Source organism: Lampetra fluviatilis, chromosome 35, assembly GCF_964198595.1.
Source record: "Lampetra fluviatilis chromosome 35, kcLamFluv1.1, whole genome shotgun sequence".
Taxonomy (NCBI): Eukaryota; Metazoa; Chordata; class Hyperoartia; order Petromyzontiformes; family Petromyzontidae; genus Lampetra; species Lampetra fluviatilis.
Window position 1 is genome coordinate 4,729,220 of NC_136309.1, and position 26,805 is coordinate 4,756,024.

General features: G+C 52.6%; 2 protein-coding genes across 5 annotated transcripts in view; one reads left to right on the forward strand and one right to left on the reverse strand.

The window, feature by feature from the left end:
* Positions 1–587: 587 nt before the first annotated feature.
* The window catches only part of TMEM143 (transmembrane protein 143), a 33,156-nt gene continuing 6,938 nt past the window's right edge, over positions 588–26,805 (forward strand). For 2 of the 3 annotated variants that reach the window (XM_078872781.1, XM_078872784.1), the window contains exons 1-4: positions 3,126–3,677; positions 7,253–7,584; positions 9,334–9,432; positions 15,423–15,719. In XM_078872781.1, the coding sequence (XP_078728907.1) occupies positions 7,288–7,584; positions 9,334–9,432; positions 15,423–15,719 (693 nt within the window). In that variant the 5' untranslated portion in view covers positions 3,126–3,677; positions 7,253–7,287. Of the gene's footprint in view, positions 819–3,125; positions 3,678–7,252; positions 7,585–9,333; positions 9,433–15,422; positions 15,720–26,805 lie in introns of those variants that run through there. The other variant, XM_078872782.1, reaches the window with a different exon arrangement.
* Positions 15,912–25,615, reverse strand: LOC144944541 (tetraspanin-10-like). 2 transcript variants are annotated; one of them, XM_078872786.1, is made up of 4 exons: positions 25,411–25,615; positions 24,924–25,197; positions 18,417–19,216; positions 15,912–17,058 (listed from the first exon to the last, which is right to left on the reverse strand). In XM_078872786.1, exons 2-4 carry the CDS (start codon positions 25,008–25,010, stop codon positions 16,737–16,739), a joined length of 1,209 nt encoding a protein of 402 aa, XP_078728912.1. In that variant the 5' UTR covers positions 25,011–25,197; positions 25,411–25,615; the 3' UTR covers positions 15,912–16,736. The 2 variants fall into 2 exon arrangements, with proteins under 2 accessions (XP_078728912.1, XP_078728911.1); XM_078872785.1 differs by having other exon boundaries at positions 24,924–25,200.

The window sequence follows — 26,805 nt, forward strand, 5'->3', positions numbered from 1 at the left end:
ATTTACCCCAGCCCAAAACTCGATCCGGAATCGGCTTCACGATTATTACGACGTAGGTAATGATGATGATGTTGTTGTCTGGCGTGTTAAACTGTCTTCACTTTGTGCCCTTCAATCTCCTGCAATATGTACTGCCCGTTCTGTACAGCGTGTCCGAACGGAATTTGTCTCGCCTGAATCTGTACTGCCCATTTCGTTTGTAATTTTTGGTGAGTGCTGTACTGCGGGGTTAGGGGCCGTCCATAAATGACGTCACGCGATTTCGGACGATTTTTGACCCCCCCCCTCGTCACACGGCGTCACAAAAAGTCAAACCCCCCCACCTCAAATATGACGTCACAAAGCTCTGCCCCCCCCCCACCCAAAAAATAAAACATGCTTCAAATATGTATTTAAAACTTAATTAAGTAGAACGTGTTGTCTATATTTATTTAAAGTTGCACATTCTGATGTGACGTCACAATTCTAAACCCCCCCCCGCCCCCCTCGTCACACATCGTCACAAATGTCTGACACCCCCCCCCCCCCAGGTGGGTGACGTCATTTATGGACGGCCCCTTAGTCTGTATTGTCACGTGTGTGCTGGACAAGCCAGTGGTTCTTCATCTGGGAGTGCGAGATTCTCTCTGAGAGCCATCGCGGTGCGTGGCTGCAGCCAAGGTGAAGAACCACCGGTTTCATAATGAAAACGCAACGCGATAAACAAACAGGACGGATGGAATCGAAACATAACAGATTTATGGGGTTGCCGCGGGCAAGGAATCGATTTGGAAGGGAACGCCTGCGCAAGCGGAGACATCGCTCAGCAGTGTGAGAGGGTGAGTGACTGAGTGTGACAGTCACTCCTCTGTGTGGAGTGTGAGTGACTGAGTGTGACAGTCACCCCTCTGTGTGGAGTGTGAGTGACTGAGTGTGACAGTCACCCCTCTGTGTGGAGTGTGAGTGACCCCCCCCTCTGTGTGGAGTGTGAGTGACTGAGTGTGAAAGTGACCCCTCTGTGTGGAGTGTGAGTGACTGAGTGACGTCACCCCCCCCTCTGTGTGGAGTGTGAGTGACTGAGTGTGACAGTCACCCCTCTGTGTGGAGTGTGAGTGACTGAGTGTGACAGTCACCCCTCTGTGTGGAGTGTGAGTGACCCCCCCCCTCTGTGTGGAGTGTGAGTGACTGAGTGTGACAGTGACCCCTCTGTGTGGAGTGTGAGTGACTGAGTGACGTCACCCCCCCCTCTGTGTGGAGTGTGAGTGATTGAGTGTGACAGTCACCCCTCTGTGTGGAGTGTGAGTGACTGAGTGACGTCACCCCCCCCTCTGTGTGGAGTGTGAGTGATTGAGTGTGACAGTCACCCCTCTGTGTGGAGTGTGAGTGACTGAGTGTGACAGTCACCCCCCTGAGTGGAGTGTGAGTGACTTGAGTGTGACAGTCACCCCTCTGTGTGGAGTGTGAGTGACTGAGTGTGACAGTCACCCCTCTGTGTGGAGTGTGAGTGACTGAGTGTGACAGTCACCCCTCTGTGTGGAGTGTGAGTGACTGAGTGTGACAGTCACCCCTCTGTGTGGAGTGTGAGTGACTGAGTGTGACAGTCACCCCCCTGAGTGGAGTGTGAGTGACTTGAGTGTGACAGTCACCCCTCTGTGTGGAGTGTGAGTGACTGAGTGTGACAGTCACCCCTCTGTGTGGAGTGTGAGTGACTTGAGTGTGACAGTCACCCCTCTGTGTGGAGTTTGAGTGACTGAGTGACGTCACCCCCCCTCTGTGTGGAGTGTGAGTGACTGAGTGTGACAGTCACCCCTCTGAGTGGAGTGTGAGTGACTGAGTGACGTCACCCCCCTCTGTGTGGAGTGTGAGTGACTGAGTGTGACAGTCACCCCTCTTGAGTGGAGTGTGAGTGACTGAGTGTGACAGTCACCCCTCTGTGTGGAGTTTGAGTGACTGAGTGACGTCACCCCCCCTCTGTGTGGAGTGTGAGTGACTGAGTGTGACAGTCACCCCTCTGAGTGGAGTGTGAGTGACTGAGTGACGTCACCCCCCTCTGTGTGGAGGGTGAGTGGCTGAGTGTGACAGTCACCCCTCTTGAGTGGAGTGTGAGTGACTGAGTGTGACAGTCACTCCTCTGAGTGGAGTGTGAGTGACCCCCCCCCTCTGTGTGGAGTGTGAGTGACCCCCCCCCCCGTGTGGAGTGTGAGTGACCCCCCCCTCTCTGAGTGGAGTGTGAGTGACCCCCCCCCCCTCTGTGTGGAGTGTGAGTGACCCACCCCCCCCTCTGTGTGGAGTGTGAGTGACCCCCCCCTCTCTGTGTGGAGTGTGAGTGACTGAGTGTGACAGTCACCCCCCTGTGCGAGTGACTGAGTGACCCCCCCCTCTGTGTGGAGTGTGAGTGACTGAGTGACCCCCCCCCCCCCCTCTGAGTGGAGTGTGAGTGACCCCCCCCCTCTGAGTGGAGTGTGAGTGACCCCCCCCTCTCTGAGTGGAGTGTGAGTGACCCCCCCCCCTCTGTGTGGAGTGTGAGTGACTGAGTGACCCCCCCCCCCCCTCTGAGTGGAGTGTGAGTGACTGAGTGACCCCCCCCCCCTCTGAGTGGAGTGTGAGTGACCCCCCCCCCTCTGTGTGGAGTGTGAGTGACTGAGTGACCCCCCCCCCTCTGTGTGGAGGGTGAGTGGCTGAGTGTGACAGTCACCCCTCTGAGTGGAGTGTGAGTGACCCCCCCCCTCTGTGTGGAGTGTGAGTGACCCCCCCCCTCTGTGTGGAGTGTGAGTGACATCCCCTCTCTGAGTGGAGTGTGAGTGACCCCCCCCCCCTCTGTGTGGAGTGTGAGTGACCCCCCCCCCCCTCTGTGTGGAGTGTGAGTGACCCCCCCCCCCTCTGTGTGGAGTGTGAGTGACATCCCCCCTCTGTGTGGAGTGTGAGTGACCCCCCCCCCTCTGTGTGGAGTGTGAGTGACCCCCCCCCCCCTCTGTGTGGAGTGTGAGTGACCCCCCCCCCCCCTCTGTGTGGAGTGTGAGTGACCCCCCCCCCTCTGTGTGGAGTGTGAGTGACCCCCCCCTCTGTGTGGAGTGTGAGTGACCCCCCCCCCCTGTGTGTGGAGTGTGAGTGACCCCCCCCCCCTCTGTGTGGAGTGTGAGTGACCCCCCCGCCCCCTCTGAGTGGAGTGTGAGTGACTGAGTGTGACAGTCACTCCCCTGTGTGAGTGACTGAGTGAGTGGAGGATCTGGACTGATCTATTTTTAATGGCTCCAGTATAACTGAGTCTGCCTGCTGCTGACTACGGCACTCACAGCAGAAGCGGCAGCCGCAGCAACAACAGTAGCAGCAGCAACAACAACAGCAGCAGCAGTAGCAACAACAACAACAGCAGAAGCAGCAGCAACAACAGCAGTAGCAGCAGCAGCAACAACAACAGCAGCAGCAGCAACAACAGCAGCAGAAGCAGCAGCAACAACAACAACAGCAGTAGCAGCAGCAGCAGCAACAACAACAGCAGCATCAGCAACAACAACAACAGTAGCAGCAACAACAACAACAGTAGCAGCAGCAACAACAGCAGAAGCAGCAGCAACAACAACAACAGCAGCAGCAACAACAACAGCAGTAGCGGCCGTGCAGTCTCCGAGCTGCTTTGCTCCGAGGACGTGGAGGAGGAGGAGGCTGAGGAGGTTTAGACGAGGAGGGAAGGAGTCGTGGTGCGTATCCCGCGTGTGTGTGTACTGTACGTGCCGTGTGTACTGTACGTGCCGTGCGTGTACTGTACGTGCCGTGTGTGTACTGTACGTGCCGTGTGTGTACTGTACGTGTCGTGTGTGTACTGTACGTGCCGTGTGTGTACTGCACGCATGTACTGTACGTGCCGTGTGTGTATACTGTACGTGCCGCGTGTGTACTGTACATGTGTACTGTACGTGGTGTGTGTACTGTACGTGCCGTGTGTACTATATGTGGATGTACTGTACGTGCCTGTGTGTACTGTACGTGCTGTATGTACTGTACGCGCCGCGCGTGTACTGTACGCGCCGTATGTACTATACGCGCGGTGTGTACTGTACGCGCCGTATGTACTGTGAGTGCTGTATGTACTATAGTGGTGTGTGTACTGTACGTGCTGTGTGTTTATGCTGCGCTGTGTAGGCTGCGTACTCTGTGTGTGCTGTACATGGATGCTGTGTGGACTGTGTGTACCGCATGCTGTGTGTGTACAGCACACACACACACAGTGTAACACTGTGTGTGTGTGTGTGCTGTACACACACACACAGTGTAACACTGTGTGTGTGTGCTGTACACACACCGCATATGCTGGATGTATGCAGTACTGCATGTACTGTGTGAACTCTCAAAGCTGGGGGGTGTGATGTGTGTACTGTGTGTATGTATCCATGCTGTGTGTGTGTGTATATACACACAGATGTGTGTAGTATGTATGCACACACCATACATACATACACAGCAGAGTGTACACACACACACACACAGCATGTGCTGTGTGTGTGTACATACAGTACTGCACGTGGTGCACTGTATACGCTGTAGTATATACGGTACTGTAGCTATTGTCAAGCTATGCGTATTGCTGATATGGCGTTGCCTTTGCTGTTGCAGTCGTTGTGCATAAGGCTTCAATGTGCATTTGCTGTCGTTGCTATTGCTGCTGTTGTCTGCGCCTGGTTCTGATGATTTTGCGGTATCTTGCCATGGATTTCTGCTGTCCCTACTGCTGTCTCCCTGGCTGTGGCTTGCATTCTGCTGTATCTCGTTCCAGCTGTATCTTGCGTGCTACTGATTCGCCTTGCTGTCACCTCTCTTGCTGTCACCTCCCTTGCTGTCACCTCTCTTGCTGTCACCTCTCTTGCTGTCACCTCCCTTGCTGTCACCTCCCTTGCTGTCACCTCCCTTGTTGTTTTCATTGCTGGCTTGTCCCCACTGCGGTCAAATTAATGGATGGCAGTGGCAGCTGCTTGCATCTCTCTCTCCCCCCTGTCCCTACAGCCACCCGTATCACAAATCACCAAAACTCAGTCACCCCACTCAGTCACCCCACTCAGTCAAGCATTGGACAGTTCTCATCTCCCACTGGTGGCCCTAAGACTGTCATAGAATAATTGTTTTTTTACCCTTCTATCTGGCAACAAAACTGACACCTTTTGGCGTCATCTGGTCCAACCCATGTGAGACTAGGCTCTAAGGAAAGCTGTCTCGGGTGTGGACCAATCAACTTCAAGGACAGTGCATACATTATCAGAGTTGTGTTTTTTGTTTGCATTATGGCTGCAGGTATTGTGGTCTATACAAACATGACTCCTTGTAGAAAAGGTGTCAGTTTTGTTGCCAGATAGAAGGGTAAAAAACCAATTATATTTTTTACTGGCAAATGAGGTTCCAATGGTGACTGTCATAGAAATTCCACATTGCTATGGTGGGGGTTTGCACCTCCTGAAGAAAGAAAAAAATCAACGTTGAATTGTCAACACGTAGGTGGTGATGATGTTGTGCTGATGCGACCTTCAACCGGTGTGCCAAAGTGTTCGTGAACTTGTCACATTGGCTCGTAAACTTGTTCACAAATCTGTGCATTTGTTTAGCAGGAGGCAAACATTCTTGACAAAGCGTTGACACAGTATCACTCCAACAACAGCTTTGACCACTCCAGAAAGGGAGGCCAAGAAGGCCGAAAGGTCAGAGCGCTTAGCCAACACCTGGCCTTGATCCCAGGTTTCAGACACCAGCGGTTAAGCTGACTTCTCAGGCGTGTTTCAAACAATCAACCTTTATTTTACGTGCCAATTATAGCCCTCAATAAAGTAGGCGTCAGTGGACATTACAGCGGAACGGGAACCGTCACAGAGGGCACGGAGCACCAACAGGGAGAGAGATAAAGAAACCCATCGGCGGCCTACACCTACTGGATGATCATAAATTGCGAGCACGCGCAAAGTATTTTAATTGAATGTCTCAGCCGGGTCACGAATAACTGCACACAAAAGCTGTAAATAAAATAAAATTGTTTAAATCGCTGTGGCCAAATTCAGACTCTTGAGAATATAAAGCCCTCTCAAGGATGCGACAAAACCCATCTTAACGGACAAAAAAATATCATAGGCCAAAAATCCATAAGTTTAAAAACACGTGGGCTTTTATTTTGTTTGTTTGCTAAAGTGCAAAGGCCCAGTGCCTCTTGTTCATATTTATGTTGGTTTGACAACAGCAGCTGGCCGCAGAGTGGAGTGTGCAGTCAAGTGTGCCACCAAGTGCGGAGAGATAAAAAAAGCCACGTGTAAAGGATACTGATCATTACGACAATCTAGAACCTTCGTCATCTGGATTTAGACAGCTACATTAAAACAAGCAGGTAAGAAGCTTCCCCAGCAGGTATATGAATTGTCCATGTATCGGCATATCAGCGCTAGAAATACAACATTGCATCACTTCAGCGGTTAAATCATCATGAGTAAACTAATGGATTCATATGGGTTTACTTTCGTGATACATGCATTGAATCCAGAATTGATATGTACCATTTGTGCACGTATGAAGTAGATATTCTGGCGTTACGTTTAGGCCAATGGAGCAAACGAAACTGTTTAAATGAAAGGTAAAAAAACTAAAATCAAGACGATGAAAGAATCAATAATTGTTTGAACCCGCTGTCCTGAATCGTGACGGTTCGTCAAATCGCCTGGGGGAAAGACGTCAGTCGTTACGCACCCAGACATCGAGAACGATCAATGATATATTTGACACATCTACAGTGAGGCAAAAAAGTTTTTGATCCCCTGCTGATTTTGTACGTTTGCCCACTGACGAAGAAATGATCAGTCTATAATTTAAATGGTAGGTTTATTTGAACAGTGAGAGACAGAATGACAACAACAAAATCCAGAAAAACGCATGTCAAAAATGTTATAAATTGATTTGCATTTTAATGAGGGAAATACGCCAACTACAAGAAACGTCTGACCTCTGTGATTGCCAACATGGGTTTTGTCACCAAGTACTAAGTCATGTTTTGCAGAGGGGTCAAGTACTTATTTCCCTCATTAAAATGCAAATCAATTTATAACATTTTTGACATGCGTTTTTCTGGATTTTGTTGTTGTTATTCTGTCTCTCACTGTTAAAATAAACTTACCATTAAAATTATAGACTGATCATTTCTTTGTCGGTGGGCAAACGTACAAAATCAGCAGGGGATCAAATACTTTTTTCGCTCACTGCATACAAGTCTACCTAATACCCCGCCTCTGCCATCCCCGTTTCCCCGCAGACTCGGAGCGCCGACCTCTCCACCCCATCGCCGCCATGCCCTGCGCCTGCCTCTCCTTGCTGCGCCTGCGAGAGGTCGCGTCCAGAGTCGTGGCCAGGAGGGTGGCGGCCGTGACCTTCGCCGGGGTCAGGTCGCGTAGCTTTAGCGAGGTCTCCACCGGGGCAAGAGATACCTCGGAGGTCGTGGGTGACGTCGCCAGTCTGGTCAAGAAGGTGGAGGAGGCGAAGAGGACGCGGAGGAGGAGGGAGGCGGTGGGAGATGGCACGCACAGCACCTACACGGAGCGATACGTGCCCGTGACGAGGGCCAAGCTCACGTCGATGCTCGCAAAGGTGTGGGCCTACGTGTGTATGTATGTTGAACTTCTTTCGCACCGTACGTGGCCAACTGTGCTAATCGGAGGTGCGGGGGAAGGGCAACAAACTAAACACACGCAAAACGATTTTAAGGAAATTATTTTTCAATGTAGTCCATTTAAAAGTGCAAAGCTCCAGTGGCTTCTGAATATCGGAAGGAAGAGCGTTCCAGACGGCCGCAGAAGCGTATCTGAAAGTGCGCAATGCAGTGGCCGTCTTTGTTCAATGGCTATCCAAAATCCACTGCCAGAATGACCGGAGTTCGTGTGATGATTTATGCTCCTTGATGAGATCAGCAAAGTATTGTAGTTCATTTGAGGCAAACACTTTGTGTGTAATGAGTGCAACCTTATAATGTATTCGTTCAGCAACCAGAAGCCAATGCAACTCAGCGAGCACTGGACGGAAATGGTCGGACCCATTGGCGGAGCCAGTGGGGGGGGGGGGTGGGGTGGCACGTGCCCCCCCCAATGAACCGATCGAAATTAGGGATTTCGATCGGATCATTGGGGTTTATTAGTAATAAATCGGCATTTTGCGACCCCCACTGCCACTGTGTAGCATATTATTACGTGCCAGGGACTCTATGAGATGATAGAACGATAGGCTGAGTCCATAATTGGCAATAAGTAACGGCAAAGCGGTTATAAGTGACACACAGAATTGTGCGCAGTTGCGTATACAGTCCATGACTTCCCTGAAGGCATTCACCTTCAGCGAGCGCGATACCGATCTCACAACGCGGTTCGAATTCGACCCTCGATCGATGGCTGCGTCGAATAGAAAGCAAGGGACAAGTCCTCACTTGCTAACAACTCCTCTATCATTTTTCATTGCTGGAGGGGTTGCCCCCCCCTATCTGAAAATCCTGGCTCTGCCATTGGTCGGACCTACAGCAGAGGTGGGGAGTATCTTCCTGACGGGGTGGCAGAGGCCTGGGAGAGGGGTGGAAGGAGGGCACTCCTTCTCTCTCGGCCAGAGGTCGCAACCGGGTACCCGATACCCGTACCCTACCTGATACCCGGCTACCTGTACCCGGCCAGGTACGGGTACCCGATACCCGGCTACCCGTACCCGGCCAGGTACGGGTACGGGTACCCGTTTGCGACCCTGGTGCGGCCGAGTACGAGTACCGGTAGGCCGTGAGTCACTGGTGAGTAACCGTTTGTCACTCATTTCGGGTAGGGTACGGGTACGGGTAGGGAACGGGTAACCGTACCCAGCCGGGTACGAGTACGGGTACCCATTTGCGACCCTGATGCGGCCGGGTACGGGTAAGGAATCAAAACCCGTTTGCGACCTCTGCTCTCGGCTAAGACGCCTGTAGTGGCGGATAAATGTCGCTTGTGGGCCGTATAGAATTGGTAGGCCTCACGTGGCCGTCATGATCCCGTATGGGATACCGTCCTTGACTTTATTTCATGCGGCCCACAGTCACATGACGCCTACCACTTCCAAATGTTATGCAGCATTGTAAGCATCTCGGCTGCACTGATCGGGTACTAGAGGGAAATTATTTTGGCCTGGATAAACTCTAATGAACACACTCGGTCACATCTTGCAGTGACAGAAGTGGCTGGTTGCCCGCCATTGGTATTTTAAAGTCTCATTCGGCCCTCGGGACTAGCTTCCCCCACCCCTGATTGAGGGTTTGGTCCAGGCTGTCCTGTGCTCCCATTGTCCCCGTGGGCCCCGCATCCCATTTTGTCATCCTCTCCGGCGCAGGATCTGCCCGAAGGCGAGCGAGAAGACTTCTGGAAGTTCTCCGAGTCCCTGGACTCGGCGCTGCTGCCGCACTATCATACCACACTGGAGGATATCCAGGTACCCCAGCCCCCAGCTCCCAGCCCCCAGCCCCCAGCTCCCAGCCCCCAGCCCACAGCCCAGCTGCTCTGTGACCAACCCTGGCGCTTAAGCGCACAATGGAGAATGGCTAAACACGTGGATTGGGCTCGTGATCAGAGGTGAAAGAAGCTTGCTGAAGGAATTTCTGTTGATGTTGCTGTGTGTGTAATGATGCAGCTTGTAATCATGTGATGATGCTGTGTATGATGATCTAAAAAAGGCTACAGATGTGGGCTGGATACATTTTCAGAACTGAAAGCTTGATGACGGAAGTTCTTGGAGGAAGGATGTTAGGAAAGAGGCAAATGGGTAAATGAATTAAATAACACGTTGCTTGACAACTTAAAGGAATTACGGATAAGGATTTGCATTTCTAGGACATGTGCTTAAATGACTTAGCATCTCAAAGCGCCTTACATCACATTCCATCTCAATAAATGATATTGCCATGTGGCAGTTTAGCATAGGGGGGCCCCAGTGGCAGCCATCCCTACGTGGAACAAGGGAGTACGCATCACCGGCCTGCAAATGCGTCATATTCTGGCAGTTAGTGGGCGAACTTGAAACGTGGTTTCCCCGCTGAAGTGAAAAGAAAGAGAACGATCTTCCTGGTCTCACCTGCTTAAACAAAGTAAACTTGACAGCTCAAGATCGGACAGGGTGGAGCAGAGTTTGAGCGAAGCACTCCTGCGCCAGAGGTCGCAACCGGGTTTTGATTCCTTACCTGTACCCGTACCCGGCTGCACCAGGGTCGCAAACGGGTACCTGTACCCGGCCGTACCCGTACCCTACCCCGTACCCGACCGGGTACGGGTCGGGTACGGGTATCGGGTACCTGATTGCGACCTCTGAGATGAAGCCACGTTGCAGGCGCGGGTGGGTTGATTCTAGGAACTTGAATTGTGAGAAGAGACAAGACGTTGGGAAATGAGTGACAAACAGTTACTCACCAGTGACTCACGGCCTAACCGTACCCGGCCGCACCAGGGTCGCAAACGGGTACCCGTACCCGGCTGGGTACGGGTAGCCGGGTATCGGGTAGGGTACGGGTATCGGGTACCCGGTTGTGACCTCTGGGATGAAGCCATGTTGCAGGCGCGGGTGGGTTGATTCTAGGAACTTGAATTGTGAGAAGAGACAAGACGTTGGGAAATGAGTGACAAACGGTTACTCACCAGTGACTCACGGTCTACCCGTACCCGGCCGCACCAGGGTCGCAAACGGGTAGCCGGGTATCGGGTAGGGTACGGGTATCGGGTACCCGGTTGCGACCTCTGTCCTGAGAGCCCAGCGCCGTCGTCTAGAGAGAGTTGTTGGCACTGCGCTAGAGTGCGTCGTTTCGATTCACGGCGTCTGTGACGGCGTCTGTAACGGCGTCGTCTATTCTGAAAGAATTATAATTAGACAGCTATTTGCGCTGCGTGGAGGGGCCTGTCAACATCATTTATGCTGCTGGAGGAATCCGAGGAAGTCTGAAGCTCTTTTTTAAATCCTTTATATTAAGTTCGCTTGCTTGCTTGCTTGCGCGCTTACGACCGTGCAAATCTTTCAGTCGTTTTTTAACCAACTTCCCGTGATCCAATCGAGCTGACATTTTGCACACAGACTCGTTGTGCGTGACAATTAATTTTCGTGAAAACTTTTTTCCAAAATGTTCCACTTTTTAGGAAAAAATTTTTTTTCATAATTAATTTCAAATACCAATGTGATAAAAATGAAACTCTTACTCAAGAAAAACAGAAATGAATAATAAAATAAAACTGAGGCCACGCATATAAAGGATTTATAGTGAAAAACTTTGTTTTTACGGGTTAAATTTTTCACAGATGCCCAGTAGGGGCTGTTCAGAACGCTACTCAGGCCCCACCGGCACGAATGGCAGCACAGTATTTTCGGCAGTAAATGGCTGCGGTGAGTGCTAATTAGGGCGAAACCAGGAAACAATAGCATACTCATCCTTCCGCTGCCGAAATTGAAATTAAGAGATCATGGCCTCCGCGATTGAGATTGTGGCATTCTTGTACACGGGAGTGTGGGGGAATGTGTGACATGTAAAGCACGCTGAGATGGATTCTGCTAAAGGCACGTATTCCACATGAATGAAAAAGTAACGGCCCTCTGACTTTAAACTCCCCGGCCACCTCCTATGCATTTCACAAGTAGTACTAATCGCATATCTGCATTTCCCATAAATATGCAAAATTCCTCTTGATATGCAAATTATTTTGTCAAGGCGCTCTCCCCCCTCCAACCCAGCTTAAATAGACGCTCCAAGCCTGGGGTGTCTCATTCAGACTCTGTCTTCCCGACATACCTGTTCTTCACCAGAGGACGGCTGCTTGCGTTGTGGCCGAAACGTCGTGAGAATTATTTTATTATGTTTTATTTTTATTATTTTATTATTTCCATTCTACGTGATGACTTTACCGAAAGAAACAAGAAGATGAGGATAACGGCCCTCTGTCAATTCACTGTTGGACGATGACCTCTCGGTGCAGTGTTGGTCGAGGTTGATTGACCATACTTCACCACGATGGTCGGTGTGGGTTTGTATAAATGTCAGGGGGAGCCGGCGTGGTGGTGGGTAGGGGGTATGACCAGGACCAGTTCAGATATCACTCGCCACTGGTGTTAGCCGTGGGTCGGAATTGAACTGAGGTCACCAGGTTCAGAATGGAGGACGTGAACCACTGCGCCGCCACTCCACCCCTTGAGCACGCTCGGGGCTTAAACTCGCGCAGAATCTTTTCCAGGTCATTGGTAGACTGGAGTGGGTGACACGTGATTAGTAATAGCCACAGCCATAGCGATAAGTATACTGGATGTGGTGTGCCGGGCCGAGCAAGATGTTATAAAAATGCAGCGCGTGCATAATCCTACACAGTGTTTGTATATACATTCGTGTTAAGTGTGTCAAAGTATTGCACGTGACACGTAAGTAATGATGCTCTTCGCTTTAATAAAGTATACAAATAGGCGGGGCCCAGGAATTGCAGTTGACCACGCAAACAAAACACACGCACCACAACCTATAACCGGTCCGGTGGTTAATTGTAAAGTTTTGAGTGAAAATCCTGGTTGAGGGTTACCAACCCTCTGGGGTCGATAAATTTAGTACTAATTTGTTAGGGAAGTCGACGGTGGTTGTCGTCCTATGGATAGACCCCGCCACCCCCGCCATAGTAATGTGGAATTTCCGCCTCGGGCTCAGGGCTGTAAACGGGAGACTAGCACCAATATCTCACTGCTTATTTGAGCAGCAGTAGCAGCAGCAGCAGGAGGAGGTCGCTTTGACTAGGCCGTGATGCCCTGTAAACCTCCTTCAAGTCTGCGCTAAAGACGCGAGGGAGGGCACTTCAAGGCCCTCGCGGGATCATTGTGCTGAACACAAGCAGATAATAATAATAATCAACATCATGAATTAATGATTAATCACAGTAGTAACAGGCTATGGACGGATGATCTGGTCGGATCTCGTAAGCTAAGCGGTTAGCGTAGACCCGCGGCTCGCAAGGAGTGAAATGGGGACCCGTTCTGTCCATTTCCACCCGGGAAGTATAATCTTATTCATAGTGTTTGTTACTTCCTAAGGGCATTTTGTGATGAAATAAAATATCTGAGGAAAACACGATGAAGCAACGAAATATAACGACATATTGCAAAAAAACAAGACGATATGCTCGTCGTACATTCGTAAAAACGACACTGCCCTGAAAAGGAAGGTGCATTATATACAGTCTTGTCTCAGAGTGCGCTGGGGGGGGGGGTTAGGTTCCGTGTACCCCCTCGTAAGCGCAAATTCTCGTAAGTTGGGATTCGCCTGTACGAGTGTATACGCTATAGCCACACACAACTGTATACTACTATATATACTATACACTAAATTTCGATTTAAAGCTTTCGTGACTGCAGGGATTCATCTTCTTGGTTCTTTCGGTAAAGTCACGTAGAATGGAAATAATAAAATAATAAAATTAAAACATAATAAAATTGTATTATGTTTTATTTTTATTATAACATAATAAAATTTTATTATGTTTTATTTTTATTATTTTATTACTTCCCTTCTACGTGACTTTACCAAAAGAACCAAGAAGATACTATACACTACTTTATACTCGTATTACTATATACTACTTTATTACTATATACTACTTTACACTACTATATTACTATACAAGTGTAGTATATAAAATGTAGGAGTGATTATAAAATGTTTTTCAATGTACATCATATTTAATCAAGTACAGTACCGTACAGTAAATGATTCACTAATCATCGGTAGCATCCGGGTCAGGTCGAACACTAGATGATTATTAGTTTTTTTCGCTAAAGTCACGTAGTTAAAAAATAAAATGAAAATAAATGAAAAAACAACTGAATTTCATTTATTTTAATTGTATTTTTTAACTACGTGACTTTACCCAAAAAACCAAAGAGTATGATTCCTTGCAGTCACGAAAACTTCCAATCTAGAATATTAACACGATATATTTTGTTAACACGAGATTAGAACACGACAGTTTGTTTTGGACTCGTTTCTGCCGCGGGCGACACGGTTTACACGCCGTCAAATCCACCTGCGGGTGGATGGCGGGGAGTTCCATTTGACTCCTCGCTTGCCGCCCCGTGCGTCTAGCGAAAAGTACGAGTCACAAGGTGTGAGTGAATCGGGGTCGGTCGCGTATGAGCGGGTCCGCGTACTCTGAGCCCGCGTACTCTGAGACCTTACTCTTTATTTACCAGAGCTGACATTCGGAGCAACGGCCCAACTTCATAACAGAAGGATGGACCATTCGTGAAACGTCTCCTATTGTACATTTATTCCTTCTCGGAGCAGCGTGATCGATGAACGTGTTGAGTATTTTAACCGCTTAGGTTTTCAAATACGAGTTGTGTTCCACGTGCCTGGGTTGGGCTATCCGCCTGGGTTGGGCCACGTGTCAAGAGCTTTCGTTCTCCAAATTCTAAACTCCTGAAGATGCCCCCCGCAGTAGTGGTGCGTGGCAAACCCTCGACGCGCAGCCCAACTGGGTGGAAACCGCACCCGAGTTCCATCGGAATAAGAAGTTCATTTCGCACCCGAATAAAGAGCCCGTCCAGCTAGAACGCTCTTTTTTTCAAGGGCGACTCGGCCGGCAGACAACATTGCAGCATTCCACGGTTACAGACAAAAAAATAACCTTAGCAACAGCTATTTTGCCGTAAAATTACATTCACACTTTGAACCTCGGTGATTTTTAGAGAGTAAGTGTCAATGAGGATATAGACGGCAGAATGGGGATGCCAAAGGAGACAAAACTGAGCGGCGGTTCCAAACACTTTTGTGGAAGCTGCACGAAATGCTTTTGATCTAAATTGCGTGCGAAATATGGGAACCATTGCCGGACAATCAAGACACTCGTCGGCCGGGTCGCCCCCTCGAGCGTTTGTCATTTTGCGTCTGTGCCCCAACAACTCCACCGGTGGCTCCCTCGTTTTTTCTCAAAATATCCTCGTGCGTTCCGCGGCGACCGCTTCCCCCCCCCTGCCAGAGGTCGCAACCGGGTACCCGATACCCGTACCCTACCCGATACCCGTTTACCAGTACCCAGCCGGGTACGGGTACCCGTTTGCGACCCTGGTGCGGCCGGGTACGGGTAGACCGTGAGTCACCGGTGAGTAACTGTTTGTCACTCATTTCCCAACGTCTTGTGTCTCTTCTCACAATTCAAGTTCCTAGCATCAACCCAACCACGCCTGCAAACATGGCTTCATCCCAGAGGTCGCAATCAGGTACCCGATACCCGTACCCTACCCGTACCCGGCCGGGTACGGGTAGGGTACGGGTACGGCCGGGTACGGGTACGGGTACCCGTTTGCGACCCTGGTGCGGCCGGGTACGGGTAAGGAATCAAAACCCGTTTGCGACCTCTGCCCCCCGCCCATCGGGTGATCTTGAGCCTCCCCGCCCCGGTGCCGGCTCGCAGATGCTGTACGAGCCTCTGAACCCGGACCGCGACACCCTGACCCACCCGGGGAGGCCCTCCCTCGACCGAGGGCGCGGCTGGGAGGACGAGGAGGCGGAGGAGTGGGACCTGGACTGGGAGGCCGAGGAGGAGGCCTCACTGGCCCTGACCACGGCGGCCCTCACAGAGCCCGAGGGCCGCCTCTCCGTCTTCCTGCGCCGTCTGGCGGAGCTTGCCGACGCCGCAAACTTCTCCCGGCTCTCGGACGAAGCGGTCGCCTACGCCTTGACGCGCCACCACCCGCTCGACGGGCCGCAGGTGGGTGTGGGTTCCATCCCCGGATGTGGTCCGTGTATGATGTTGTTTTTCTTCCGTAAAGCTTTCCGACTTAAGGTTGAAAAGCGCGGATGCCATCAGCTCCTGCCACGTCTGTCTGTCAGTCCGTCTGTCTGTCTGTGATGGGTGGGGCACGGTAACTCTCGCAAAGATGATGCAGTGTGAATGTAATTGTGTTGCCGTTAGGAACTTGCTCTACAGAAGACCGGTCAAATTGAGTTAAGGGTTAGTTCTCTGGTGTGCTATCTTCTATCCCCCGTGAGCGGCGGTGCTGCGTGAAGATTGGCGACAGTTGACGTGACCGAGTGGGTTTGTCGCGGGTGTGCTGCTGCGTAGCCTCCGCCGTGCGTTGCCAGGTTGTACCGCGCATCGCTCGGCACGGTGTCCGACGTTTCGATCCGCGTGGAGCACAACCGTTAAATCCTACACGGTGGTACGATCGCTACGTGGCATCATTACATGCGACGTCATCTCCCCGTGTGGCTTACAACCCACCATTGTTGTTGCTTACCAACTACCCGTGGGCAAACAGGTGTTGGAAATCCTCGAAGAATCCGTGCGTGTGCGTGTGACCTTTCTTACCCGTTTTGTTACGGAGGTGTTTCAGCAAGTGGGGAGGAGAGGCTGTGAGTAGCTCTGTAACTATACGCCGGTGCGAGGGGGGTCACAGCTGCTCTGCGAATGGGGCAATGCTCCGGCGTCTACACGTACAGCCTCCTTCCTCAATCCACTGCTGGATGAGGGCCTCCTCCGCACACAGCGATGCGGGTCATGGGGCTTACGTATTATTTTATCACCATCTATACCTTCGACACAGTGGTGTCGAAGGTATAGATGGTTGAGTAGCCACTGAAGGCCTCACCAGCGCGCCTTCACCATCTCGATGCAACAGAGATGATGACGGTGGTGATGATGACGATGACGGTGACAGCGACGATGACGGTGACAGCGACGATGCGCTAAACGTCGACTCGCGAGCTGCCCGCGTACTTCCGGCCCTCACCAGCGCGCCTTCACCATCTCGATGTCGCTGAGCATCTTGGTCGCGAGGCCCAGCGCCGCCACCTGCGCCGACAGCAACACGATGGCAGCGGCGCCCAGGCCGCCGGCGTTGGCATGGAACCAAGCGGAGAAGCGCGCCGCGCAGCCCGCGGCGTGCACGCGCGCCAGCGCCTCCGCCTCGGTCATGCGCAGCGCCCCGTAGCCGCACTGCGAGTTGACCACCGGGTCCGGTAGGGCGGCCTCGCCGTCGATCTGCGGCAGGCAGCAGGAGGCCGGCACGCCGCACGCCTGCACGCCCGGCGAGCTGCAGTTGAAGTAGCTGTGGTGGGGGGGCGGGGGGGGGTAGAGACGCGGCGGCGGCGAAAGAAAATCATCATCGTTGACATCATGGGCGGGAAGCCCGTTTGCAGCTCGTCGACAAAGGTTTGTGGTTCGAGCCCAGTGGCTGCCCCGGTTAATACTCAGTTGTATTCGCCGCCGTCTGCACAACCTTTTGCCATCGTGCGTAGATGCGTGGGTCGCGTGTGCCGAACCAAATCTGCCGAGTTTGGAAGTCACCCTGGGAACATGGCCAATTGGGTAAAAAAAACGCAAAGCAACACCGCCCTCTACCGCAGGCTATACCCGTCTGTGAAGACTAGCGCCTTCGCCATAACCTTGCGCTATGCGAATGGTGCAATAAATACGTGTACGTATGATGATGATCATGATTACACTATGTAACACAATTTTTGTTCCTGGGTAGTAAGTGTTATTTTTTTAATTGCTTATGCCTAAAAAGTATCGAAAATGGCTATTATTCCCCACAAACTTTGCTTTTGTGACCAGGACTTTACGTGAATGAAAGACACAAATGCACACCGCGTTTTCTCATTGAAAATAGCTAAATTTCAAAATATCACTGTCCTGGTCACAAAAGCAAAGTTTCTGGGGAATAACAGCCATTTTCTGTACTTGGGAGGCATAAGCAATTAGGAAATAACACTTACTTCCCAGGAACAATTTATTTTTTACACAATCTTATTGTTGTCTATCCACTGCTGGATAAAGGCCTTCCAATGACACGGTGCAGTGCTGCTCCCGTCCATCTCACTGCTGCACATGACCCGATCCCGTCGCTCCGTGTCCCCATGGCTGGTCGGTGTACTTGCCGTCACGTGCCGGGTTTATTTATATGGGAAAGCCGCGCCGAGTCTCGCCAATGGCACGTAACCAACTTGCTTCTTCAGCGAATTTACCAAACAGAAGAAAAGTTTCTTTTGGGGGAATGTCGGTGGGGGGCGGCACGCGCAGAATTTTCTACGAATGGAAAGCAACACCACTGCAGCATGTGCGCAACCGGGGGGGGGGGGGGGCGGGAGGTCAGTCATTGAAGACGGATCTGGGATCAGAGCGGTTGAATAAAGCGGCGAGCAAGAGCAGTGCGTATGTGTGCATGTTGAATTTCTTTCACATCGTACGTAGCCAGCCATGGCTAATAGGAGGTACGGGGGGGAGGGGGGGGGGAGGACAAAAAACTAAACACACAAAGCAGCTGTGAAGAAATTCGTTTTCAATCTATATCAAAAAGTGCATAGATCCAGTGGCTTCCTAATATTTAAAGGAAGAGCGTTCCAGACGGGCATCCGAGCAAGCTGGCTATTTTGCAAAACCCAAACCTGACCCCCCACCACTCACACATTCCTCTCCCAGTCGCGGTACGATGCGGCGCCGCAGCAGCGCAGGCCGCGCTGCAGCTCGTCCACGATGAACCTCACGTCCGGGTCGTCTCGGTAGCGCTCCACCCCCCTTGCCACCCCTCGCGCCAGCGCCTCGCCGACCCTCTCCCTCGCCCCGTACGCCGCCAGCGCCCCCACAGCCTCGGCGCAAACCAGCGCCCCGAGCCCGGCCGCGAAAGCCCGGAGCAGCGGGGGCCTCTCCCGGAGCGACCCCGCGCAGCCCAGGGCCGCCAGCGCGGCCGAGCCGGCGCCGGCGAGCAGCGGGATGAGCAGCGGGTCGGCGGGGAGCAGCGCGGCGCCGCCGTCGGCACCCTCCGAGGAGGAAGGGGAGAATCGCTCCTTGTCCGCGAGTCCCCACAGCGACACGGCGAGCGTCAGGCAGCTGAGCGCCGCCACGAGGAACTGCGAGCAGAAGAGCGAGTACTTGGCGCAGAGGTTGACGCGGGGAGCGCCGCGCCGGTGGTGCCGCTGGTGATGCCGGTGATACCGGTGCTGCGGTAGAGAGTGTCGACGTTGGCCGGGGCCCTGCTGCTGCTGCTGCTGCTGCTGCCGCCGATGGTGCTGGTGCTCCCGAGCTTTGGAGCGCCCGAGTGCGAACCAAGCGCGGAGCCGGACTCTGACCGCGACCCACCGCGCCGCGAGGCTCACGGGGGCGACCTCCCCAGCCGGCCTGTCCTCTTCGACCTCTCCGACCTCCGTGACATCCTCCGCGGAGCCCTCGGGCCGCCCCTTGGCGTCGCGTTGCGGGGCGGCGGAGACCTGCAGACCCGGCAGCACAATGCGAGGCGACCTCTCGACCGGCATCTGCTCATCGTGGGGGGCGCCCGGCGCAGGGTGGGGGGCACCGGGACGGGCCCGGCTGCCGCTGGGACCCCCAGGAGGAGGAGGGAGGAGAGGTGGGGAACGGGGATCGCTAGCTTCGAGCTACGGCGGCACCGGTCGGGGAAGCGACGATCGCCGGCGGCTCCGTGCGGGGCGCGGCGAGGCGCATGCTGACCTCCGGCGCAAGCAAGCGGTGGCAGACGCGGCGGCTGAGGCTCTCGAAGCAGCGAGCAGCAGCAGAATCAGTTCGAGGAGCAGAGAAGCAGCAGCAGCAGCAGCAACATTGACAGAAGCGGTTGTGTTGAAGCAGCGGAAGCACTTCCAGAAATAGCAGTGGTAACTGTCGAAGCGTCAGAGGCTTCACAGGCACTTGTTGAAGTAAAAGAAGCAGATGTATCGAAGGAGCAGAGGAGCAGTGGCAGAAGCAGTTATAGAACCTGCAGCGGTAGAAAAAGCAACCACAGCAGGAGAAGCAGCAGTTAAAGAAGCAGCATCAGCGGTTATGGAAGCGTCAGCAGTTACGCAAACAGCAGCTTGATCAAAAACCAGTTGCAGCAGCAGCAGCAGCAACAGCAGGAACTATAGAGCCCGAAGCAGGAGCAGAGGCGGCAGCAGCAGCAGCAGCAGGGTAGAAACTGTGCTCGTTATTCAGGCCCGGTGAGAGCCCATTGAGATGGAAAGTGTCCCCTCGTTCAAGCGGGACCGTGGCCACAAAGCGGCGGAGCGGACACCCGAGGAGACCGGTCGAAGCACCGCCGACGTCCTCACGAACACTCCCGCAGCAGCGGCGGCAGCAGCAGCGGCAGCAGAAGCAACCGCAGCAGGGGCAGCGACAGCAGCAGCAATAGTTACAGCAGAAGCAGCAGTTGCAACAGAAGAATATAAGATACTCTTTCACGGAGCACGGGAGTGAAAGGGTGGCGGTGGGGGTGGTGATGGGGGAGGAGGTGGCAGTGACTGAAAGAGGTGGTGGTGGTGGTGACAGTGGTGGTTGGGGGTGGGGGTGGTGGTGACGGTGGGGGTGGTGGTGACGGTGGGGGTGGTGGTGGGGGTGGTGGTGGGTGTGGTGGAGACAGTGGTGGTGGTAGGGGACAAGGAAATAGTAGTGATGGGGGTGTTAGAAGTGCTCGTGGTCGTGGTGGTGGTAGTGGTGGTAATGCTGATAGGAGGGATATTGGTGGTGATTGTGTTGATGGGCTGTGGTGGTCGTGGTGATGATTGTGATTGGATAGTGATCATGGTGGTGGTGGTGGTTTTGGTCGTGATAATGGTGATCGTGGTGGTGGTGTACGAGTGGTCGTTGGGGAAGTCAAACTATGTCCGCACCCGGCACACCACATCCAGTACACGTCTCGCAGTGGCTGTGGCCAAGCTTAGTCTCGGTGAGAAATGAAGCGACGTGGTTATCGCTGCGAATCTGAACGATGAGTCCCAGCACTGCGAATGTTTAACACTTGGGTGCACTTTGCAAAAGCGATCCCCGTTGGGTGCACTTTCATAAAGTTACCTCCTTAATATGCGAGCCATTGAGTCTGGTGGTGGGGGGGGGGGTCACTTAGCATTCCGTGGGCGATGCCCCCAGCGACTCATTGAGGCAGACTCGGTGCAGCGGGGAGCGACGCACAAAGGAGGGGTTGGGGGGTGTTGGCGTTCATTACCACAGACGGAGGAGACACTCCCAGTGGCAAGAGACTGGCAGTGGCAACACGCCCAGTCAAATGAATCCAACAGAGGCACTCTCAAGAGACGCGCTCCCACTGTTGCTGCTGGTGGCTGGTTATGGGTGGTGGTGGTGGTGGTGGTTTTGGTGGTGGTGGTGGTGGTGGTTTTGGTGGTGGTGGGAGGTGATGTTGTGGGGAGCGGTCTTGCAACGGTTCGCACTCCGCGCTCCGAACCCGGCGACCAGAGTTCGATTCCCGCTCACGGACAACACCGGTGACGATTTTTCTGAATAGGTCCTGGGCCTCTCCTAGGTTGACTCAGCCTCAAATGAGCACCTGGTGCGATGTGTAAACAATGTGGTGCTGGCCGCCCACCCCCTCGTGTGCCGTGCCGGCCTTCACAGGTGCTACCCGCTAACAGCACTTGCCCCAACAGTCTGTGAAGGCTGCACGGGGGATCTTTGTCTTGGTAGGTGCTTGTGGCAGCCGATGAAGCAATTTCCACAATTGGCTGCCACGTGGCCGCAAGGGCGATCGGAGCACCGTCTCGGGTCTCACTCGAGCAGGAAATCGCCGCGACTTTCACTCTGCGATACGGCGACGTGTGGATATATGGCAGAGGTCACAAACGGGTTTTGATTCCTTACCCGTACCCGTACCCGGCCGCACCAGGGTCGCAAATGGGTACCCGTACCCGGCCGAAATGAGTGACAAACGGTTACTCACCAGTGACTCACGGCCTACCCGTACCCGGCCGCACCAGGGTCGCAAACGGGTACCCGTACCCGGCCGGGTACGGGTAGCCGGATATCGGGTAGGGTACGGGTAGCCGGATATCGGGTAGGGTACGGGTATCGGGTACCCGGTTGCGACCTCTGATATATGTCAATGGGCAGTCGGGGTAATGACCACCGTAAGACTCGGCTGGCCGTCATGACCACCGGCACCGCAGCTGGCTGTCACGGCACACAACTCAGACGTCCGCGTCTGTCTCTCCCCCACCCCCCGGCCCTCTCTCCCCCCTGTCGCCCTCGTCCCGTGAACCACAATGCATTCTTAAGGCTGCGGGTGCGAGTGGTCTGAGCAACGCAAAAGGGCTCCGGCCCTTTGTCAGTCTGGGCAGGGAGGGGAGGAGCGACCGGCCAGCAGCTCCGTAGGTCCACCCAGGGAGAGCCGCACGCAAGGGTGCCGGTAGGGGGGGTGGCGGGTGAGAGGATGAGGAAGGCAGAAGGCTGCGGTCACTACCACCCCCCCTCCCGCCCATCACCCGCTACACTCGCATCTCATGTTCACCGCCACCGCACCCACTGCACGCCACTTTCTCCCTCTCCCCGACTGCTCGTCAGCGGGACCTGGAGCCCAACTCGCGCCCGAGTAGTTTGATGTCCGAGTGCGTAGTGGCGATTGTCCGTTGAGTCCCGACGTGCGTCTGTTGGGTCGGACCATCGGCCGCTTCTTCTCGCAGCTAATTGCCAGTGATTTAGGTTTTGCGTCGCTTACCAACTGACCAAGGTCGGTGAGCGTGAATGCGTTGGCTCTGTCCGCCTGTAACGGGTCGCGGCGTGGCGGCACGGCGCGACAACTCTTGCAGGCGTGATCCGATGCGGAGGAAACTTTGGCGTAAGGTTGAGTTGCGATCAGGGACATAGGCGATGGAAAATCGGCCACGTTGATCAAAGGGTTGCCCAAAAGATATGTGCAGAATAACCAGCGCATTCGTCGTATATAGCGACCGAGGCGGCTTAATACGTAACATTCCAATCGCTAATGAGATGCATCCAAGCACAAAGGCACGTTGGAAAGCATTAAGGAAGCCATGCGAATGCATGATTTGTCTTCTTTGTTACTTAATCGTTTGTTGACCAGATTTTTTTAGTACATTTAAATGTTATCGACCAAGCATGGGGTGCCAAATATGATTTTGTTAGTCGGCATACCCCAGTAAAATATATTTCTATGGTTTCTCACGGATTCTATAACAGAATTGTACAAATACCACTCATGGGTTTTCTTTTAACACTTTCCAACGAAGGCTCGAATGCATCAATGCATCGGCTCTCCCCATTCATTCACCTGTCCGTCTGTATATATATCTATAACGGGGTGAGCGGCATGTGATAACTTTATTAAAGATCGCCCGATATGAACGCAACTTCACCTTGAAATTGCGTTGCGAGGAGGGATCTCAACCCAATTGAAAACCGGCCGAATCTGTAGAAGCGTTGCCAAAAAGTGTCCCTCCTTATCCCCCTGGTGCTGTTGCTCACACTATGTATCACCAGACTCGCCCATACTGGACATCTGGAAAAAAAGAGCTTCATATTCTTAGGTTTTTTCGGTAAAGTCACGTAGGTAAAAAATTAAAATTAATAAACGTAAAGTTAAAATAAAATAAAAATCACGACGTTTCGGAGGCAACACAAGCTTCCGTCTTGTGTTGCCTCCGAAACGTCGTGATTTTTATTTTTATTTAACTTTTATTAATTAAAATATTTTACCTATGTGACTTTACCGAAAAAAACCTAAGAATATGGATCCTTGCAGTCACGAAAGCTTCAAATCTAGAAGAGCTTCATAGCTCATCGGATTCCTCCTCCCATCGAAATAATTCTGATTCTGATAAAGGTTCTGATTCTGAAGTTTGCAGGCAGGATCTGTGAAGTTGTTCCCTGCTCCCCGCAGTTCTTCAAGGACACCAGGAGCCCTCCCGCACTACGATGATATTAATATCGTAAATGCCTTCATAGAGACAAAAACACACACACACACACATTATGACGGTTGTGGCCCATGTGTACTAACGGCCGTGCTCCCTGATGATCTCCTAGCCACCGTGGAGCCCCCAGTGGCTAGGAGATGTTAACTACCTCGCCTGGTATACAGGAGGTCGTGGGTTCGATCCCGACCCTGACGCCTGCCGCTGTATATTTGGAGTTTGCGTCTCTCTCTTATCATCATCACGGTGGCTAGGAGATGTTAACTACCTCGCCTGGTATACAGGAGGTCGTGGGTTCGATCCCGACCCTGACGCCTGCTGCTGTATATTTGGAGTTTGCATCTCTCTCTCATCATCATCACGGTGGCTAGGAGATGTTAACTACCTCGCCTGGTATACAGGAGGTCGTGGGTTCGATCCCGACCCTGACGCCTGCTGCTGTATATTTGGAGTTTGCGTCTCTCTCTCATCATCATCACGGTAGCTAGGAGATGTTAACGACCTCGCCTGGTATACAGGAGGTCGTGGGTTCGATCCCGACCCTGACGCCTGCTGCTGTATATTTGGAGTTTGCGTCTCTCTCTCATTATCATCACGGTGGCTAGGAGATGTTAACTAACTCGCCTGGTGTGCAGGAAGTCGTGGGTTCGATCCTGACCCTGGCGTCTATATATTTGGATTTTGCATTTTTCCGCCCGTGGTTGCGTGGATTTTTCTCCCAGGTCATTCGGGTTTTACCTGAACATTTAGAATCAACATAGGTATTTGGCTGCTATAAATTTACACAAAAGCCACTCCGTTGGGCTATCATTTGTGGTAGCCAGGTCGCTTCTGAGAAACAGCTATTTTTCTTTGCCAGTACCAAAATATAATAGGGGTTTTCCCCTTTTTTCTGGCAACAAAACTGAAACCTTTTTACGAGGAATCATGTGTGCATTAACCACAATACTTACGGTCAAAATGCAAACAAAAAACACACTCTGATAATACATTGGCATTGTCCTTGAAACTGATTGGTCCACACCAGAGACGGCTTTCTTTTGAGCCTCGTCTCAATTGGTTCATTTTGACCACAAGTATTGTGATTAACGCAGACACGATTCCTCGTAAAAAGGTTTAAGTTTTGTTGCCAGAAAAAAGGGGGAAAACCCTATTATTATTTTCTAGTTTTAATTTAGACAGAACGAGTGACCCAGTCTGTTGTTCTCCCACCACACCTGAGCTCACCTGAGCACACCTGAGCGCACCTGAGCTCACCTGAGCTCACCTGAGCGGTTGTCGACAGCAGCGGTTGGCGCTCCTCCGTGTCCATGGAGGAGGGAGGCAGGAAGAGACTTCCCCATGGCAGCCTCATCCCTCCCGTACCCAACAGACGATGCCGGCAGTGGCTCGGGGCTGGGTCTCAGAGTTGAGGCTCTGGCGTCGAACCGCCTTGAGAAGAGGTCCTCCAGCTCTTGCAACCGGCCCTCACACCATCTCCGAGATCAAGATCCCATCGCCAGGGATGCCGCTTGCTTTCTACCCTCCGCCGGAGTGCGTAGCTGCTGCACAGAAGATAACGCGATCTGTAAGATCTGCCCAAACGGTATCCCGCCGTCCGATGTAGCCCTGAGAGACTGTCGGTCGCAAATTCCTGTCTGCGAGCACCTACTTGGGACACGGAGACGCACACACGGGGGTGGTGTGGCCAACACGACAGCCAGCAGCCTTCGTATCCGCAAGTGCTGATGCTTTACACGCTGCAGTGTACTCACCTACGGGGGGGTGCAGGACGGGTTCAGTTACTGTACGACTGCACCACCGGTGTTTACCACGGCCAGGAGTTGAACTTAGGTCTCCGTCGCGAAGTAGCGAAACCGCTTTCAACACCACTCCCCAAACAGCCACACACAGGCAAACCGTAGTGGTCCAGACTTCACTACTGATGCCAACTTCTTCCCCAAGCCTCCTCTACTAACCCCCCCCCCGCCCACTCTCCCCTCCTCACTGTGTGTGTGTGTCACGGCGTGCCTGTCCGTCCATGTGAGAGTCATGTGCTACGGATTAGTTACGGAGAGGACGTAGCCTCTGGTCATGCGTATGTGAAAATTCCTCTGGCCCCCTCCGCCCCCCCCTCCCTCCCCTCCGCGGATCGACCAGTTGGGATACTGCCGCCACTGACATTGGCCGTGGCCGGGACTTAAACTCGGGTTGCCAGATTTTATTTTCCATGAGACGTTTTTTTTTTTGGGTTAGATCTCGTAAATATAAATGTGTCGTTACACCCGCCACCACCCGACACAGCCAATTAGTAAGGTTTGTCACGCCTAATGTGGCTGGTTCTAATTACTGACGAAACATCGTACTCCAATATTGCAAATGTTGTCGGTTTACTCTCAAACACCGGTGTGCTGAACTAGTAACTGAATGGCACGTTTTGTTCACGTGACAAACCTTGCTAATTGGCTGTGTCGGGTGGTGGCGGGTTTAACGACACGTTTATATTTACGTGCCGTAACCCGACAAAAGCTCTTATGGATTATATTGGTTGCCGGAGCCTAAATTTTGATTTAAAGCTTTCGTGACTGCAGGGATTCATCTTCTTGGTTTTTTCGGTAAAGTCACGTAGAAGGGAAGTAATAAAATAATAAAAATAAAATAATACCGAAAAAACCAAGAAGATGCCGAAGCCTAATCGGTCTTAAACTGTTTTAGTTTGTTTTCCTCCCCCCTGCACCTCCAGTTAGCATGGTTGGCTACGTACGGTGCGAAAGAAGTTCAACATAATACAGATTTGCCACGCAAGTTCGCGCTGCTACGCCAGCGGTGTAGCTATCGAGTGTGCGAGCGGTGGGAGAAGCACCTTCATGTTGACATCTTTCCTCCCACGCGATCGGTCAGCCGTTATGTTCTTCAAAAAGATAAACGATGAAGCCACCGCCGCCACTGCCGCCCACCCCCCACGATCCCGCAACGCGACAATTCCACCCAGCACCTGCGCGCGAGCTGACGTGTGACATCGTTCTTTTGGACGAATACAAATAAATGTTTATCTTGGATCGAGCTAAAAATCAGAAACCTGACTCTGTCATCCACCTCCCCATCTCCCTCTCCCCATCTCCCTCTCCCCATCTTCTCCCTCCGCCCGTCCGATGTGCACCGCCGCGTGT